The sequence below is a fragment of the Amblyraja radiata genome, chromosome 32, assembly GCF_010909765.2.
Source record: "Amblyraja radiata isolate CabotCenter1 chromosome 32, sAmbRad1.1.pri, whole genome shotgun sequence".
NCBI classification, from domain to species: domain Eukaryota; kingdom Metazoa; phylum Chordata; class Chondrichthyes; order Rajiformes; family Rajidae; genus Amblyraja; species Amblyraja radiata.
The window spans coordinates 15,008,118-15,029,236 of NC_045987.1; the positions used below are offsets into that span (position 1 = coordinate 15,008,118).

Below are 21,119 nucleotides of genomic sequence, written 5' to 3' on the forward strand. Positions count from 1 at the left end.
CCTATGATCCCTCTCTTCATCAATGCTGTTAAGGGTCTTGCCATTATTTGTATACTTTGTCCACAATTCCAGCAATCTTGATGTCATTGGCAATCATACTCACCAACCCATCTACATTTAATTTCAAGTCATTTATATATATATTATATATTTATCAATTTCCTATGCATCTAAAGTTTCTGGATCAACCTTACTTGGGGGACTTTATCAAATGCCTTACTAAAATCCATGTAGACAGCATCCAATCACCTTTGACACCTAAAAGTACTCAATCAAGTTGATGAGACATGACCTACAGTGTAAAAGCCATGCTGGCTGTCTGTAATTAACATATTCTCTTCCAAATAGGAGTAAATCCTATCCCAAAGAAACTTCTCCAATAGCTTCCCTGCCACTGATGTGAGGCTCACTGACCTAGAATTCCCTAGACTATCTTTGCTTCTCTTTTTAAACAAAGGAGCAACATTGTCTACTCTCCAGTCCTCCAGAACCTCACCTGTGGCTAGAGAAGATGCACAGATCTTTGCCAAGGCTCCTGCAGTTTTCTCTTTTACCTCTAAGAATAACCTGGGATAAATGCTCTTCAAGAAGCCTCCTTGATTTCAAACTGCCCCTGTATATTCATATTCTCCACACTGATCTCCTTGTCCTTGATGAATACAGATGTAAAGTACTCATTTAGTATCTCACCTATATCCTGACTCCTAGCACAAATTCCCTCCATTATCCTTGAGCGGTCCTACCTTCATCCTGGTTACTCTGTTTCAAATGTATGTGTAAAAAGCCTTGGGATTTCCTTTGATTCACGGCCCCCTTTGACCCTTCTAATCACCTGTTTGTTTTCATTCCTACTTGCTTTATATTCCTCAAAGGTCTTGTCTAATTTCACATTAGAGTCATATAGCATGGGAACAAGCCCTTTGGCCCAACTTGTGCACACTGACCAAAATGTCCCACCTGCCTATACCCAATCTAAGTTGCGTGGATCCCATGCATCTAAATCTTCTGGAACAGCCAACCATGAAGAGTAAAGTACAAAGTGCTGAAGGAACTCAGTGGGTCAGGCAGCATCTGTGGTGGGAATTATGACATTTCGGGTCAGGACCATTATTCAGACCGTTTTAATGCTTTAATAAAGTCCATGTGGCAACATCCACTGCCCTACTTACCAATCATCTTTGTCACCTCAAAAATCTTAATTAAATATATGAGATGGGACATCTTTTATACACAGCCACAGTGACTATTCCTAAGAAATCCACCATTTTCCAAATGTGAGTAAATCCTATTTGTTCGCTCGTGTGTCAGATGACGTATAGCTCGGTTGGTTTCTGTCGTTGTCCAACACGTTGACAGAATTGGTCCTCAGATATTTGGAATAAGACTGGATAGAGTGAAGAATTAAATGATATGCCATTCCACTGTGACTGAATTATGGATTAGAAAAAGATGCTGCCAGTTTCTTGTTTGCATACATTATACAGGTATGAGAAATACAAGCTTGGAAATTGATAATATGGCACTGGAGGATTCTGCATCCAATGAAATACAAATGAATGTACCCTGTTTGCAAAGGTTTAGGACTGATACAGAGATAATTGTTAGGAGTGGGAGACAAGAAAATGCAAAAAAAGACGAGATGAAAGAAATGGAATTAGGAACAAAGAAAGGCATTTTAACTTTGTGGGTGCTACAATAGATACATGACTGGTTTTAATTTAGCATTTGTTCAATTTGCTGTTTTCAAATATTTAGCATATCATTTATGAACCAAATTAATTAGAGCATTTTATTAGACCAACAAAAATTGTTGTGGGCAAATACATTTTCCTGTAATTCATACAGATACCACACATTTAAATAGGATGAATGACTGACAACAACACTGTAAAGGTTTACCGTAATTGCCCTTTTAAAACTCCTGTTGACATTAATATTGTTCGTGCAGTAGAGATCTTCACTGTGAATGTAATTATTCTGAACTAGCTGTTCACTACCTGGGAATTTCTGCTATTGAATTTTAACAACAATGCTCTTGTAAATTGGAAAAAAATTAATCGTTCATTTCTCAGAAATATGGCCTGCAGTACTATCCCTAACAAGCATCCATGCAGTGGAGACTATACAATGCATCACCTAGAGAGAATACGTACAATGATAAGAGGGAAGTATATAGAAGAAAAGTGCAAGTTGTGGTTTGTTTTCACAAGAAAACCTGGTTTATTATATCTTATATTTAAAGGACCAGGTGGATTGTGCAATCCTCCTCGGGAGAGGTCTCTGTTCATGCACACAATCAGCCTGCTCGGTAAAGTCAGACATTGTTAACCTCTTGAGGACCTCCTAAAATGTAGTTTGATTTGGGTTTTAATTTTAGATTGGTATTTGGAACATAAAGTAACATTTACAAGAGTCTAAAAATACCCCTGTGTATTAATTACCATCATTAATTACCTTTCTGTGCAGAGGAAAGCACAACTGCATCAAAAATAAAGCATTGCCAAAGATTGTCTGCCTTTAATACCCAGAACTATAATTAGGCTGACTTGGTACATAGTTATAACGAAGAGCAATCTCTGTTGTTCTCCATTTCCAAGGGATCGTTAAACAAGAGTATTAACTTGTTCTGCTGCCACACGGCTCAATGCTTGTTCTCAGTGCATTCTCCCAGTGGATCCCAGAAGGTCACTGACTGACCTGAGTCTGCTTGTACAACATAGAAAGGAGCAGTCGGAGGGAGCCCAGTTTCTTGTTTGCATTCATCTGTGTACTCGCCAAAGTGAAGAAAAATGGAGACTGGAAAAAGCAGCTTTACTACAAAGATCTATTAAGAGAATAGCATATTGCATAATTGGTATATGTGCTTAATGCTTTTTATCATCAGTTGACGCAGCAGTGTCAGTGATGGCAGCAGCTTCATCAATAAAGCCAGCATATATTTAAATGACTAATAAATAAATGTCATTTATTTCCTATTTCTTTGATACGCTCTACCCTTAGGTCACATTGTTATGTAAGTATCCCAGTAGAGTTAGTGAAGCAAAATAATAAATATTGAAAGTAAAATCATGTGTAAGATTCAGTAGCCAGTGAAAGCACATTTTCCGGTTCAGGCACAAGGGTACCAAAGTCTTGAATTCATCATGGTTGGACTTGTTTGACACTAATATAATTCCCTTCCAATCAAGAGCATACTGGTTTGGTATGTGGTTCTGGAAGTGTTTTTATGCATGGAAATCAGGATGCAGAGTATTACAATCCTGACTGATATTTTTATGGTGTAGAAACATGTAAGATCCTGAAGCAAAAATACATAATGTTAATAATGAACAGAGAGAAATAGACCCAAGGACGTGTTTATCACAATCATCCCTATGGACTGTAATTTCCAAGGATATACATGTAAGCTGTGAGAATTTATTGTAGGATAATATCTGATGGATTATTTGGAAGCAATGTATGTTTTAGGGTAGGTCATTTTAGCGTTAAATAAATGACTTTCAGTGATGTCTTAAAATGTTGGATACAAACTGTTGTACAGACATCACACAGTTGCTTTCTTCAAAATATTCAAATAAAGGCATTTGGTTGCTTTGGCAAAGGTTTGACAATACAGCTCTCAATGTACTCGAACACCGTGTGAGGATCTTGGTCTGCGTTGACACGTATGACAGGTCTGTAGAATTGCTCCAACTCAGAAATGTTGGTACGATAATCTTCCAGTTCTTTCTGCACATTTTCCTCAAAATCCTTAGGATTTATTTTACAACGACTGTAAACCTGACTGTTTGGTGCTGGTTTGTAGATGGAATGATATCTAGAAAAGAAAAAGACGACAAGAGAATTACATTACAGAACTTGGTTCTTTTAATTTCACAAGATAATAACTATTGTGATTTCCTGTATTTGTGGGTTGCCAAGACTATTCTGATTATTTTCTTAAATTGTCCTAATACAGTATTTGTCACAAATAGTTTTTAATCTGTATTCACTATTACAACAGAGATTTCCATAAACATCTCATCTTTGCAAAGATCTGAAAACATGTCACTGAAAATGTAATAATTTTATTGTGTGGTTCACAGACAAGGAGAAAATCAATGTCATGTTAATATTATACCAGTTAATAAGAAAAGTGCTGGAGATATCAAATGCTACCCTAACGCAGAGAAATTGATTAGAATAAATCTAAACACTGCCTTACAATATTCAAACAACTTTGAGGATATTAAAATTATGCATAACACATTAAAGATAATAACCAGATCTATTGCAGATATTTATGCCCAATCACATGACAATTTAGATTGAGATAATACTTGTAATGATTAATTAAATTTTGTGTAATAAATAACATAACTTTTTGAGCATCATGCTGACCTGTGCTACAGTAAATAGAACTAGGCTGATTAGTTAATGCATATTATTGTTTTGTTAATTATAGTTGACAAAAAATTAGTATTGCTGTAAATAATTTAACAGGTTGTGTAATTGTAGTTGGTTTAATTAAACATAAAGATAAATCAAATGTAGAAGAAAAGCATAGCGGATGTCACAGAGAGCTCATCAGCAGCAGATATTACAATTAGAATGCCCATCTTAATTGATGTTTTGGAAATACATTTTTGCATTAAGCATTTAGCCAATTAAGAAATACGACAGAAACTTATGAACATTTTTGAACTATGAGAAATGTTTTAACATCTATTGCCTATATCTCTTACTGCTACCCCTTCACTGATCATTTAAACTGAGAGGTATTATAATGTGTTGTGAAAGAAGAGGTCAGTTACAACCCAACCTACTGTTATATTCACACGCAGAGATTTGAGGAATTTATAAATTCATAAGTTGTAGGAGCAGAATTAAACCATTCGGCCCATCAAGTTTACTCCACCATTCAATCATGGCTGATCTATCTTTCCCTCTCAACCCCATTCTCCACCCTTCTCCCCATAACCCCTGACCCTGTACTAATAACAAACCTATCAGTCTCCACCTTACTGCTAACCCCGGCATGAATGTGGCCTAATCAAAGCATTATACAGCTGCCACATGAGTTGCCATCTTTTATACTCGGTGCCCTGTCTGATGAAGACCATACATCTTCTTGACCAAAAGAAGAAATTGCTGCAGCCCTGACAAAGAGGATCTTTGTATCCTTCCTAGCCACAGAGGAGGTCCTGGGAGGATTGGAGAGTAGGTTTAGGTTGTTCTGTTCTGTTAAATTAATTCTGTTTCAGTAATATAGAGATAATCTAAGCATCTGAGCCTCACACCAATGGCAATTTGTTGTCTAGACCTTTGAAAAACAGTTGGTGGGTCCTATCTGCAATGCAACATTTTAAATTAACAATCGAACACCTAATTTTATTATGTCCCTGCCGCAAGGAAACTTGTGTGTAATGATTTATTCCGTTTTATTTCCTCCATTGCCTGCTATTCGTAGGATATCACTGCACCTGTGAGATGCAGTACTTTCTTTGAACTTCATTTAGAACATAACTGATTCAACCAGTATGACTAGTCTTTAGTTTATGAATTTACCCACAATCCCAGTAACACGAAAGGACAGATTCAACAGTAAAATGATTCGCAAACTTTAGAGTTAAGTTTGACACAATAGGATCAAGGATAACAGTATCTTAAAATGTAGAAATAATATGTAGTCATAAAGTCATAGACTAATACAGTGTGAAAACAGGCCCTTCAGCCTAACTTGCCCACACCGGCCAACAATGTCCCAGCTACCCTAGTCCCACTTGCCTGCGCTTGGTCCATAACCCTCCAAACCTGTCCTATCCATGTACCTGTCCGAATGTTTCGTAAACGATGGGATAGTCCCAGCCTCAACTATATCCTCTGGCAGCTTGTTCCATACACTCACCAACTTCTGTGTGAAAAAGTTACCCAGGGACCACAGTTTAAGAATAAGGGGTAAGCCATTCGAACGGAGACGAGGAACTTTTTCACACAGAAAGTTGTGAGTCTGTGGAATTCTCTGCCTCGGAGGCCAGTTCTCTGGATACTTTCAAGAGAGATCTAGATAGGGCTCTTAAAGATAGTGGAGTCAGGGGATATGGGGAGAAGGCAGGAATGGGGTACTGATTGAGGATGATCAGCCATGATCACATTGAATGGCGGTGCTGGCTTGAGGAGCTGAATGGCCTACTCCTGCACCTATTGTCTATTGTCTCTGATTCCTATTAAATCTTTTCCCCTTCATCTTGAACCTATGTCCACTGGTCCTTGATTCCCCTACCCTGGGTAAAAGACTGTGCATCGACCCAATCTATTCCTCTCATGATTTTATATACCTCTATAAGATCTCCCCTCATGCTCCTACACTCTATGGAATAGAGACCCAGCCTACTCAACCTCTCCCCATAGCTCACACTTTGGATGGCATCATCACATTGAACCAATGCAAGAAGGATCCTAAAATCTAGAAAGAGTGGAGGATGGGTGTTGAGTTTTGGAATTTTCAAGGGTTAGAATGAGGTATCTAGAGATCCGGAGCAGGGATGCATTGTAGGATAGGGAAAGCAAACAGAAGTAAATGTCTGAGATTCGTAGGTTATTGGTGGAGATGGGCTGGAGGTGAACACAATTGGAAGCAATTTTCTGGGTCCGTGCTCCCCAATGGACATTTGATGGAGGATGCAAAATATCAAATCAAATTATTATGGGATGTTTAGGTATTATTATCAAGGCCATAATTTAGTTCTCTTGAGAATTGGTGGATTGCTTTGAATGACCAGAGTCCCTGTGGTGAATTACTCCCACAGTGCTAATAGGAAGGGGGTTCCAGAAATTTGAACAAGTATGCTATGTTTTCTCTTGTGAAGATATTTGAAGGGAAAACTGCAGCTAGCGAGATTCCCAAATGTCTGCTGCACATTCCCATATGAATACCCACAAAGACATTCTCATATGACAGCATTGTGGTTGCAGTTATAGGAGGCACTGTCAAGAAATCTCAGTAAGTTGCTGTTAGTGCACTTGTGGATGATGCACCAAGTAGCCATTGTGTACTGGTGGTTGTGGAGGGAATCAATATTTAAATGGAAGATGGGTGCCCATCAACCAGGCTATATTATCCTGTATTGTACCCAAATATTTTGTGTGTTATTGGAATGGCACTCCTAAAATATTCTATGTCTTTCTCGATTTGTGCCTTATGGAAAATGTGTTACTAGCTACAAAGTACCCAATTTCTGAGATGATGTAGGCATCGTATTTAAAGGTTGGTCCAGTTAAGATATTGATGGTGGCGTGGGTAGCAGTGGGAGGAATGGGTGTTGGAGAGGTGAATTGTGTTAATAGTGCCTTTATGTTAAATTATCTACTGTCCTCAGATAAGTCTGGGGGCCATAACTCGGAAACTTACCATGTTAACATACATTACCAATCAGGCACAACAAATATGATTTGGGGAAATATTTGACCAATATTTTTCTTGGAAGTTACATAACTTGTGGATAAAGGGGAATGTATGGATGTAACGTGATAAAACTATCAAAGCCAAGGACGTTATAAAGGAAATAGACCGATGAGTAGGCAAAGATCTAGTGGATGGAGTTCAAAAGAAATTGTACATTTGTCAGGAAAGATAATAAAAAAGGAACATCTTATCTAAATGGTGAGGTATTTCAGAGCTCAAACAGAGATACAAACAGATCTGGATGTCCTAGCAATTCTCGAAAAGCTAGTACCGTATGTAGATAAAACAAGTAATTAAGAAGGCTAAAATAACTATCTTATTGCAATAATAATTGAAAATATAGGGAAGGGATATAGGGAAGGGAGGTTATGCTTCAGTTAGACAAAAATGCTGGAGAAACTCAGCGAGTGAAGCAGCATCTATGGAACGAAGGAATAGGTGACTTTTCGGGTTGTGATCCTTCTTCAGACTGACTTCTTCAGAAGGGTCTCGACCCAAAACATCACCTATTCCTTCGTTCCTTCGTTCCTGCTGAGTTTCTCCAGCATTTTTGTCTACCTTCGATTTTTCCAGCATCTGCAGTTCTTTCTTAAACATTATGCTTCAGTGACATACGCAGGGCAATGTTGACATCACATCTGGAACTGTGTATCGGTTTCCTTATTTAAGGATGGATGTTAATATATTGGAAGCTGTTTAGAGAAGTTTACTGGTGCAACAGCTGGAATAGTTGGCCTATGTTATAAGGATAGATGGACAGGCTAAAATGATATGTGATGTAGTTTACAATAGTAAAAATGAACATAAAAGTTTTTTTCAATTTTTTACCCATATAACAGAACGTAGAATAGTACAACACAAAATCAGGCCCTTCAGCCTACAATATCTGTGCCGAACATGATGCCAAGACCAACTCTTAACTGGTATAGCCATGCCCGTTCAAAAGTCTCCTAAATGCCATTGTATCTGCTAATGTATCTTCTAAATGCCATCTAAATTATTGTATCTGCCTCAACCACCATCCCCAGCAATATGTTCCAGGCTCTCATCACCCTCCGTGTAAAAAAAATTACCCGGTACATCTCCTTTAAACACTGTCCCACTCACCTTAAAGCAATTCCCTCTCGTATTTGATTTTTCCATATGGAAAAAAGCTTTTGACCATCTACCTTATCTATGCCTCTCATAATTTTAGACATTTCCATCAGAACTCCCTGCAACCTCCGGCGTTCCAGAGAAAGTCTGTCCAACCTCTCCATGTGGCTAATGCCTCCAAATCCAGGCATCATTCTGGGAAACCACCTTTACACCCTTTCCAAAGCTTCTACATCCCTCCTGTAATGCACGCAATATTCCAAATACAGCCTGACCAAAATCCTATAAATTTACATTATGACTTCCTGCCTCTTGCACTCAACACCCAGTCCTATAAAAGCAAGCATACCATATGCCTTCTTTACCATTGTAACTAGTTGTGTTGCCACTTTCTGTTATGGACTTGAACCCCATAGCCCATGGTATATCCATGTTGTTAAGGATCATGTCATTAATTGTGTATTTTCCACTTATATCTGACCTTCCAGAGTGCAACACCTCATACCTGCTCGGATTAAACTGCCATTTCTCCACCATTTTCTGTAGCTGATCCATATCCGGCTGCATAGTTTGACAGCCTTCCCTATAATCTGCAACCCCAGCAGTCTTGGTGTCATCTGTTAATTTATTAACCAACTCATTTACGTTTATGTCCGAGTCATTTTTAATATCTGTCAAACAGCAGAGATTATAGCACAGATCCCTGTGGAACTCCACTGGTCACAGACCTCCAGACTGAATATTGTCCTTCCACCATAACCTCTGTCTTCCAGCAGTAAACCAGGTCTGATCTAGTCACGGTTAATCCCATGCGTCTTAATCTTCAGGATCAATCTACCATTGGGGACTTTATCAAATACATGTAGACAACATCCACTGCCCTACCCTCATCAATCACTTTCGTAATCTCCTCAAAAAACAAGTTAGTAAGACACAACCTGCAGCATACAAAGCCATGCTGTCTATCACTAATTCTCTACAAATCTGCATAAATTCTATTGCGAAGAATCCTGTTCAATAGCTTCCCTACCACTGACATGAGGCTCATTGCACTATAAATCCCTGTATTCTCCCTACTACCCTTCTTAAATAAAGGAACAACATTAGCTACTCTCCAGTCCTCTGGGACCTTGCCTGTGGCTGGAGAAGACACAAAGATCAAGACTCCCACAATCTCCTCTCTTGCCTTTCTCCATAAGATTGGATAGATCCCATCAGGTCCTGGGGATTTATCCACCTTAATGCTCCCCAACACCTCCTGCTTAATCCCAAAGTGCCCATGCATATTAGCATTCCGATCTCACTGTCCACCATGTGCTTCTCCCTTGTGAAAACAGATGCAAAGTATTCAGTTAGTTCATCGCCCACATCACCGGACTCCAAGCACAAATACCCTCCTTTATCCTTGTCTTTCTTCTTCCTGGTTACCTTCTTGTTTTTAACATAAGTATAAAATGTTTTGGGATTTTCATTAATCTGACTTGCCAAAGCCATTTCATGGCCCCTTTTGGCCCTTCTCATCAACTGCTTGAGTTCATTCCTCCTTTCATTATATTCACCAAAGGCCCTGTTTGATTCTATCCTCTTAAATCTTGCATGCCCTTCCTTTTTCTTTTTGACCAAATGTACAATATTATTGGTCATCCAAGGTTTCTGTACTTTGCCATCTATATCCCTCCTCCTTACTGAATCACTGGACTTTGAAGAACTTCCACACATCAGTTGTGTGCTTACTCAATAACAACTGCTCCCAGTCTACCCTCCCATGCTACCTAATAACATTGTACTTCCCCTTATTTAGTGTCTTCTCGCAAGGTCCAGCCTTCTCCCTATTCAAAGTAATCTTAAATCTTATGGAGTTGTGATCACAGCCCACAAAATACTCTTCTACTGAAACACCAGTCACCTGGCCCGGTTTATTTCCTAACACAAGGTCAGTATGTTTCCTTCTTGTGTTGGGCTATCCACATATTGTTTCAAGAAACCCTCTTGGGTACACCGCACAAATTCTAACCCATCTAAGCCTTTGGCACAGAGTTTTGTCATGATTCTCAACAACATGGATCTTAAAGCTGAATACATAAGGCATTATATAAAATGGCTAAACTAGATAATTTAAAAAAAAATTAACCACTGACCTTTTGCCAGTGGTTGGATCAACCATTCTCATTGAAAGACGTTCTACGACAGCATCATCAGGAAGCTCCATAAAAAAGACCCTATGAACAAGCAGCAAATCAGATGCAAATATTAAGTGCTATGGCTTTATGCAAGGTTTATGCTCAGAAAGAGATTTAAATTTATCATACCATGCAATGTTCGGAACAAACCCAAAATGTATTGTAGTGTATAACAATTCCACTGAAAACTCTAATCATAAATAGAGCAGTGGGTCCCTCATACATCATCTCTGTGTCTACTGAAGTAAAGTATGATATCCACTGAAAGCTTGAACCATGTTCTGAAATTTACATTTGCCAGTACAGCAACATCATTGCACGAGAGCTTTATATTAATAAAGTATATCTTCAAAATGTATAGAATGGTCTAAAGGTGAAACAAGTTGAAATACTGAATTCAGATGCCAATGTAGCAAATGTTAATAAAGGTCCATCATCACAGGAACTCCAGGAGAGATCAGCACAGGAACTCCAGGAGAGATCAGCACAGGGACGTCAAGGAGAGATTACCACAGGGACCTAAAGGAGAGATCACCACAGGGACCTAAAGGAGAGATCACCACAGGGACCTAAAGGAGAGATCACCACAGGGACCTAAAGGAGAGATCACCACAGGGACCTAAAGGAGAGATCACCACAGGGACCTAAAGGAGAGATCACCACAGGGACCTAAAGGAGAGATCACCATAGGGACCTAAAGGAGAGATCACCACAGGGACCTCCAGGAGAGATCACCACAGGGACCTCCAGGAGAGATCACCACAGGGACCTAAAGGAGAGATCACCACAGGGACCTCCAGGAGAGATCTCCACAGGGAGGTCCACAAGCTATCTCCACAGGATTAAAAAATGATTATAAAGACACGCAACTTGCAGTATTCAAAGTCTGAAGAAGGGTCCTATCCCAAAACATCAGCTATCCATTTGCATCAGATGCTGTCTGAGCCGCTGACTTACTCACGCATCTTTCTTTGCATCTGCAGTTCTTTTTTATTACATATTACCCAAAATATATAGAGTGCAATGAAGTAAGTACAACGCTACATTCTTGTTTGTACAATTACAATTTCTTTATCTAATTTAAAGTACCTGCCGAAGACACGAGGTCCCCAAATTAAATTAAGTTAATTAAAATGTATTTTACAGGGGAAAAAATGCAAACCATAAAAGATGTATATCATTCTTTAATCTGGTCAGTCAATGGTGCACAAAAAATCCTGTACAAATATGTCATGACTTGTATATCATATCTGCTATTTTGGAAAAGGCTAAGCATCACACTCGGCAGTATTTTTCTGCTCCTTTGGTTGGTGTATCGAGCGATGCTCAGGTACCAGCTGTGCTGCTCTTGTCTCAGAGATGCAGTTGTGCAGCAGTCCCGCAGGCTGCTTCTTGTTTAACTCATAATTGATTGTGACAAATCAACCCCAGTTGTGAATAAAATCTCTCCAGAGGCATAAGAGACACTGTATTTGGCTGCCATTAACTGCTAAATTAGTGAGTACTTCAAGCAAATTACAACATCAGATATAAAACTCATGAATCCAATTAAAAATAAAACTTAAAAAAACACCACAGGCAACCTGTTGAATCTAGCTGAAAACCCCAACATATATTTTAGTGAATCACTGCTCAAAATAGATTATGTATTTAGCCATTCATTATAAATTAATTTAGAAAAAAAACATCAAGAGCACCCCAATATGTTCAAACTTCCCTGGAAGCTGGCAATCTCACATTCAACTGTGTAAATGTTCTAAAAGGTCTTGAATATTTTATGAATATTTGTCATAAAACAGAAATAATAACTACTGAGCAAAGCTATTAGTATTAATATTTATGCTGCTGGTGCTGAAATATTCATGGAACAGAGAAAGGGTTGTAAGATGAGAATTAATTTACATTGTGCTCTGTTTACCAACCAGCCTGATGTTTAGGCATTTGGCAAGCGCTGATATGAATCTGTCACTCAATTTCAGTGTCAGAGAGGAAGGCGGCTGTCAGTTTGAAGATTAGGTTTCTGACAACTGAAATCCTGAAAGGTTTCCTCCTCCCTTTATTTTATATTTTATTTGTCCACTTTTTATTTTGCCTTGGGCAATGTATGCCACCCGTTCACCCGATCACCCTTCCATCTGCTTAAATTAACGAATTAATGAGAGATACATTCTACACCGGCCCAAAATGTTTATTGGTGATTAAATTATAATGGGAGCTGCATAATTCATGAACCAATTAGTGGAAGTGTTAGCTGATTTGATGGGATGAGGAGGTACAAACTACATTAACTAATAGAGAGCTTGGGGCTGCTGCTGCCTACCACTCGGATTACGTGCCTAATTGCTTTACTTTATCTGCCTGTCACAGATAGCCATGCATATTTCATCATTCTCAAAGACTTCAATTGTTTACTTTCTTGTTGATCCTGTAACATGTAGAAGCTAAGCCAAGCTTTTGTGTAGTTAAAACCATCCGGAATTGAATCAGTTTTTGGCTGTGTGCGTAGAAGGCTGAAAGAGTAGCCCACTTATCTCTTTAGATCTACTTTGGAGCTCATTTTTCTTTAATTTCTTCTACCATCGTGCTTACTGAGCTCCTCTTTCAGCTCGGAATGCATGGCAGTCTCTTCCAATCTTAGTTGCTTTTGTATGGTCCACAAGTGGAGATCGTAAGCAGAAAATAAAACCTGTCCTCTTTGTATCCAGTGACAACATCAGTCATTTCCAGGCCTGATATCCCAGTGGAAAGCACTGGAACCCCAGGAAATGTGATTTAGCTCTCAACGGAGAAAATGAAGGAGAGCCTTCAACTGCACAATTCCATTGCACTCGCAAGCTACCCGCACAGTCTCTTTGACTGAGATTGCCCAATTAGAACTCAAATGTGGACAGTTTTACGTTGTAGACCTGCTGCTTCTGAGAACTGATTGCATGTCAGAATGAATTTCAGTAAGGACCCTTAATGCTTATCAGAGGGAGAAGATACTTTCATCCCATCTGTCTGGGCTGACCCACAACTCCTTCCTCCACTGACATGTGGCACATTTGCTGTGGGGGGAAATTATTTAATGCCATTTTTCTTCTGTGATGAGATATTCCCCTTAGGATTCTGGCTGAGAGCTGACAAGTTCTACCACGCACGTGGATGAACAATTCATGCATCAGCCACAGAAATTATTATGAATCTCTGACAACAGCCATATAAAATGAATATCACAACTGCTCTGATACTGGGCTGTTCCATCACTTCAAAATTTACATAACCAATTTTAGCTAGAAGGTGTCACCAGACTTGGCTTTCACATTGTCAAGGTGTACGCCATGCAGTCTTTTATTATCCTCTACAATAGCTCAATGTTGTTATCAAAATTATTCTGTACAACACATCTTTACCGTTTAACCTGTAGTATTTATTGAAATACTCTTCTTTTGGCATGTCCATTCACCAAAAGTAAAACTGATCTATGTTCAGGTATTTAAATGTTGTATCTATCTCTTTGCCCCTGTTATATATTATTTTCACTGTTGGATCAATCTTCAGTTATTTTAACACTGAAAATAATAGTTAGCAAAGATGAAGATGGAGAAAGATAGAGAAACAGCAAATAGGTAAGTGAGTGAGAAAGGGCAGGAGGTAGGGAGAAAGCGATAGAAGTGAAGAGGTTTGCCTCCATTCAAGATACTTTCAAAGAAACAATTCCACTTAAGTCAATTTTATGGAGGCAAAACAACCTTAATCACTGAACCCCAGAGATTTGGGCTATAAAGTAAATGTATATTTTTTTAAATCTTTCAAGTGTGGAATATTTTATACAGCAGAGAATCGTACAGCATGGAAATAGGCCTGTCAGTCGCACATTTTACAAAAGAGTTAGCTCTGTTTGCTCAAACAAAATCAATTTGTCATGAGCCATCTAACAATTATTTTGCTTATCAGATAAACATTAATCATTCAGATGCTCTAAAGAGGCATGTGTGGATTAGTTTATTGTAGACATATCTTGAAAGTACGGGTTAGAAAGAGAGAAATTTTGAATTTGTAGCAGGAATAAATATAATTTTGTTGATAGTCTTAGTCAATGTGGGAGTCAATTATGGTCTTCATTGTCTGATGATCCTCATCTGAAGGATATTTTGGCAAATTGAGATGAAAAGACAATTGTATCTAGAATGGCGAGATACTTAATAATGTGTAGGAAGGAACTGCAGATGCTGGTTTAAACCAAAGATGGACACAAAAACCTGGAGTAACTCAGCAGCATCTCTGGAGAGAAGGAATGGGCGACATTTCGGGTCAAGACCCTTCTTCTGATGGCACATTGCACATCCTTAATATTATCAGGAAAACGTGCATCTGTAATCTATTAAAAAAATGTACATGAATATTTCAGGAAACGTGGGAACCCCCTGCACTCTTGTGCAGACACATTCATATCAATTGCTATCAATTCCATTTTGTATCCAAACCTGGGTTCACAATCAACTGCAAAGTAACAAAGCTTCCCACAGAGAATGCAGTCTCTGAGGCAGGTTTTTCCTCTTCGGTTGCTGTCGGTCACCAGTTCCCCATTATTTCTGGTTCCCAGCAACACTGATAGCACTGAACAGCCAATCACATCATTGAATTCTCCACAGACAGCAAATCAGAAAATAAAAAGCACTACATTTAAAGTCATATTTAAAATATTTGACACTGCATGAAAGAAAATTACATCATACCTGGTATTGGGAAGCTAAAAAAACAAGCCTAATATATAATTTTAATATTATATCATTTTGAAGTGTTTACCTGAAGGAAATACAATCTATCCTAAAAATTAATTCATAAGGCCAGAGAGTTTGATAAGCAGTAATGATGGCTCAGTATATTATTAAAAAGTAATCTAAACTGCATGCAACAAAGCATTGGAATTTTGGAATATTTTACAGCAGGAATAGTTAATAAATACTTTAAATTATGAACTAAGCAAATTACTTAAGATTAACGTGGCGAGGGCTGCAAAACAGCACTATATTTAAGCCGCAGGAAGTGACTGATAGCAACTTCTGGATATCACTGCCACACACATTCTACAAATTGCAGTCCATTTTATAGTAATGAGATAGTATAGCTGCCTGTTTTGCCATCATTATGTGAATGCTAGTTGTTGCTGTGAAAGTCAATGTTATGGTGAAGTTGTTGAAATAAGGATTATCTGTTAATCCATATATCCTGTACTGCAGCATAGGAGTGCACCCAGCTTCATAGTTCCCACTACCTATGTTCGATTCTGACCTCCAATGTTGTCTGCGTGGAGTTTGCACATTCTCCCTCCAACCATGTGGTTTCCTTACATGTCCCAAAGATGTGTGGGTTGGTAGGTTAATTGGTCATTAATTGGTCCTGGTCTATAGGCGAGTGGTAAAATGTGGAGATGATGGTAATGTGGGGAGAATAAAATGAGATTGGCATAGAATGTGTATAAATGGGTACTTGATGGTTGGTGTGGACTTGGTGGCCGCTGGTTCTGTTTCTGCACTGCATGAATCTAATATATAATATCCTGAAATCTATGTGGTCACAGAGAGACAGCACACAGACAGCAGAAATCAAAATTGAACCTGGGCTGCTGGAACCATGAGGCAGCAGCTCTAATGACTGTACCATTGTGCCACCCAGACTAAGTCCTGACAATATCAGCCATATTCGGGCGGCATGGTGCACAGAGGCAGAGTTGCTGCTTTACAACACCAGAGATCCGGGTTCCATACTGATTACGTATGCTGTCTGTACGGAGTTTGTACATTCTACCCATGACTAAGTGCGTTTTCCCCAGGTGCTCCGGTTTCCTGCCACACTCCAGACATTCAGGTTTGTTGGTTGCTAGGATTCGGTAAAATTGTAAATTGTGCAGTGTGTAGGATAGTGCTGGTGTATGGGGATCGCTGGTCGGCACACACTCGGTGGGCCTGTTTCCGTGCTGTTTCTCTAAACTAAATTTGGTGGATATTGGCCATCCTCTCTAATTGATATTTTTCGTTTTAATAAATGTACTCATTCTGTCCATTAGATTGAAATTCTGTAAATGGACATGGAGAATTAGTTTTGCAAATATCTTCCAATTTTTATAAATAGATTTCACACACTGTCACATGTTCAAATTGCTCAATTGAAAAATACCCAAATCAAAGTAGTGTGTGCACATGCATCAACAGCACCTGACCTGGTGATTAATACATTTACTGAAGATTGTTTAAACAGCACTGTTGTCAAGAAAACCATGTACCATCAAAGAAAAATCTTGTTTCTGTCAATTAATGTTTACAATCACATTTCTGCTTGTCAAACAAGCGTGAACTGGACATAGCAATTATCGTGCATGTCCTTAACCTAGTCACTGTGATCATCTTTAAGGGCAATAATCAACTCCTGCCTTTTTACAATATTAACATTAAAAGGACTAACATTTAAATGGGCCCTTTCATAATTTCAGGACATTCCATGGTATTTCGCACCCAATTACTTTAGAAGCATCGTCACTGTTTACACTTAATTAACTAAAGGACAGGTGCTTTTCTTTTTTTTAAGTCACTGAATGTCCTTTGCAATATTCTGCATGACGGTATTCACATAGCAGTCGGAGAATTGGATGTCGATTTTTATCGCTTGCTGGAAAGTAATTATCGGTACTGAATTATTTAGAATTATGGAACTCCCTGTTAAAGAGATCAAATTCATTTTATGGTATGAATTATTTTTATACACAACCAATATTGAGTGATTATTTCCACACTGATAAGAGGCTGAGGCCTTCTCCCATCAGGCAAAAGGGACAGAAGTGTGAAAGCACACACCACCAGATTCAGGGACAGTTTCTTCCCAGCTGCTATGAGGCAACTGAATCATCCTACCACAACCAGAGAGCAATGCCGAACTACAATCTACTTCCAAGATGTCCCTCGAACTATCCTTGACCGGACTTTGCTGGCTTTACCTTGCACTAAATGTTATTCCCTTATCATGTATCTATACAATGTAAATGGATTGTATTCATGTATTGTCTTTCTGCTGACTGGTTAGCTCGCAACAAAAAGCTTTTCACTGTACCTTGGTACACGTGACAATAAACTGAACTGAGGAAAGGAATGGGTGACATTTCGGGTCAAGACCCTTCCTCAGACTGATGTCAGGGGAGTGGGCGGTACAGAGATAAAATGTAGTCGGAGACAATAAAACTGGTGGGAAAACTGGGAAGGTGGGGGGGGATGGAGAGTGAGGGAAAGCAAGGGCTACTTGAAGTTATAGTATTCAATGTTCATACCACTGTGGTGTAAGCTACCCAACCGAAATGCGAGGTGCTGTTCCTCCAATTTGTGCTGGGCCTCACTCTGACAATGGAGGAGGCCCAGAACAGAAAGGTCAGATTGTGAATGGGAGGGGGAGTTAAATTGCTGAGCAATCGGGAGGTCAGGTAGGTTTAGGCGGATTGAGCGGAGGTGTTCAGTGAAACGATTGCCAAGCCTGCGCTTGGTCTCACCAAAGCACAGGAGTTGACACCTGGAACGGCGTAGATGAGGTTGGAGGAGGTACAAGTGAACCTCTGCCTCGGAAAAGATGGTCGGGGTCCTTGGACGGAATCAAGGGGGGAGGTAAAAGGACAGGTGTTGCATGGAAAAAGTACCTGGGGAGGGGGTGGTTTGGGTGGGAAGGGACGAGTTGACCAGGGAGTTGTGGAGGGAACGGTCTCTGTGGAAAACAGAAAGGGGAGGAGATGGGAAGATGTCGCCAATAGTAGGATCCCATTGGAAGTGGCGAAAATGTCGGAGGATTTTATACTGTATGCGACGGCTAATGGGGTGGAAGGTGAGGCCAAGGAGGGCTCTGTCCTTGTTATGAATGGGGGGAGGGGAAGCAAGAGCAGAGCTGCGGGATATCGAGGAGACCCTAGTGAGAGCCTCATCTATAATGGAAGAGGGGAACCCCCGTTCCCTAAAAAATGAGGATATCTCTGATGACCTGTTATGGAAAACCTCATCCTGGGCGCAGATGCGGAGGAATTGGGAGTAGGGGATAGAGTCTTTACAGGAAGCAGGATGGGAAGGAATGACAGCGTGATTCAGGTAGACAGTTCACCAATGTCTTCACAAGGGCCGTTTAGGATGCGTCATAATTGCTGGCCCTGCCAGGTATGCTCAGATGCTGAAAACGATGAAATAAAATGTCCTCAAATAAGATAAAAGAAACGAAGTGTTGCTTAGATTTCCCCCGCTACCACCTCCAGTGATTCATGGTGAGGAATATCTTGCAGGGCCTATTGCACATTTCTGGCAGAATCTGCCTGATTTGCCTTCTCTGTAAAATAATGAAAAATAAATTCTGGAAAGATAAAATTGAAGACCTCCCATTTTCCATCTAGAAACAATTCATATACTTATTACACATTTTGGAATATGGGAAGACACCAGGGCACTTGGAAGAAATCAATGTGGTCACAGGATAATGTGCAAATTCCACACAGATATGGATGGCCCAAGGTCAGGACTGAATCCATGGATCTCCTTCATTGAGGCAGTGTCTCTCAAGTTATGTTACCGCACTGCCTTACAGTAATAAATGAAGTAATTAGATTTATCGAAGTATTGTATAAGATGCACATATTGAACTTTGACACAACATATGGTAAAAACTCATTTGTTTTATATTTGATAATGTGCATAATGATAATATTTGATAAAATGCAGCAAATGCATCACCATTCCAGACATCCTTTAACACATTTTATGGTGGCTGAGCAGATACGGATAATGGAGGATGTCAGTTATGCAATAAGTGCACTTCAACCCTACTTACAAATTAAGTGGCATAACACTTGAAAATGGAATCTACTCAAAATGTCATCAGGATCAAGTTTACAATGCATGAATGACCTCAGGTACTCTAATTGACAGCAGCCAATGTTAGTGATAGTCCACAAGCAAAAACTAGACATCATTTAGTGGGTTAACTAGAAAACAGATGATTTTATAAATGCAGGAAAATAAATTCAGATCCTTAAAAATCTCAATCAGTTTGTTTCTTGATATAATCTATTCACAGTGTGTAGCTCTTATTAGCCTGATGGGTTTAAATTCTTTCTGAAGATAGTTTTGCTACGTTCTGAAAATTCTGTTGTGTTTGCTTGTTCTGCTTTCAAATCCTTGCTTTCATTGGTACCATTTTACTTTGTATCAATCTTGTCTCAAAGGTCAGAAGTCCAGGACTTGAGTACTTAGTCTGTGCTGCTCTTCCAGTAGAAACATAGAAAATAGGTGCAGGAGTAGGCCATTCGGTCCTTCGAGCCTGCACCGCCATTCAATATGATCATGGCTGATCATCCAACTCAGTATCCTGTACCTGCTTTCTCTCCATACCCCCTGATCCCTTTAGCCACAAGGGCCACATCTAACTCCCTGTTAAATATAGCAGTGGAGTGCTGTATGTTGATCAATTGTCTTATGGGTGAATGTTCAATTGAGAACTTTTATGCCTGTTTCTGCAGTTTCATTTTATTATAAAATTCCCTTAATATCACTCAAAGAGCATGACTTTCTTTAAAGGAATCACAAGATGTGGAGAGAGAACGGGAGATGCATCAGGATGTTGTCTGGGATTGAATGTTTTGTTTATGAGGAGAGACTGGATAGGCTGGGTTTGTTTTCCTTGGAGGCAGGAGACCAAGAGGGACCTGACAGAATTAAACAAAAATTATGAGGGCCATAGATAAGGGAGACAGTAGAAAACTTCCCCATGTGACGAGAGGTTTATAAGACCTGAGGTTTTATGTGTTTAGGGGAAGGGGGGTGAGGTTTAAAAGGAATCTGAGGTCTATCCATTTTAGCCTCTGGAAGGCTCTGCTCTGCCCATGGGCATGGTGGAGGCAGGTAGTCTTGCTGGGGCAGCACAGTGGGGTTGCTGGTCGAGCTGCTGCCTCACAGCACCAGACACCTGTGTTTAATCCTGACGTCAGGTACTGTCTTTCTGGAAGGTACACAAAAATGCTGGAGAAACTCAGCAGGTGCAGCAGCATCTATGGAGCGAAGGAAATAGGCAAAGTTTCGGGCCGAAACCCTTCTTCAGACTGATGGGGGGTGGTGCACAAGTTGGATAGCACAGAACTAGTGTGAATGGTGATTGATGGCCAGCGTGGAATTGGGGGTATAAAGGACCGGTTTCTGTGCTGCATCTCTAAACTAGACTCACAACAATTAAAACATATTTGAATGAGGACTTGAATAGCCAATATATGAAGGTTACGGAACGTTGATGATTGACTTGGTTGTGGGGCTGAAGGTCTTTTTCTGTGCTGTCTATGTGTTTATGGTGGTGAGGATAAGAATCAGCCATGATCTTAATGCATGTTGGTGCTCATTTTAAAATGAGAA

The 21,119-nt window shown here is 39.6% G+C and overlaps 1 protein-coding gene across 1 annotated transcript in view; it reads right to left on the bottom strand.

Annotated features, from left to right (window-relative positions):
- Positions 1 to 1,775: 1,775 nt before the first annotated feature.
- The window catches only part of ak8 (adenylate kinase 8), a 111,883-nt gene continuing 92,539 nt past the window's right edge, over positions 1,776 to 21,119 (bottom strand). The window contains exons 12-13 of the mRNA XM_033048678.1: positions 10,678 to 10,758; positions 1,776 to 3,817 (exon numbers count right to left, since the gene is read on the bottom strand). Of these exons, the coding sequence (XP_032904569.1) occupies positions 3,571 to 3,817; positions 10,678 to 10,758 (328 nt within the window). The 3' untranslated portion in view covers positions 1,776 to 3,570. The remainder of the gene's footprint in view (positions 3,818 to 10,677; positions 10,759 to 21,119) is intronic.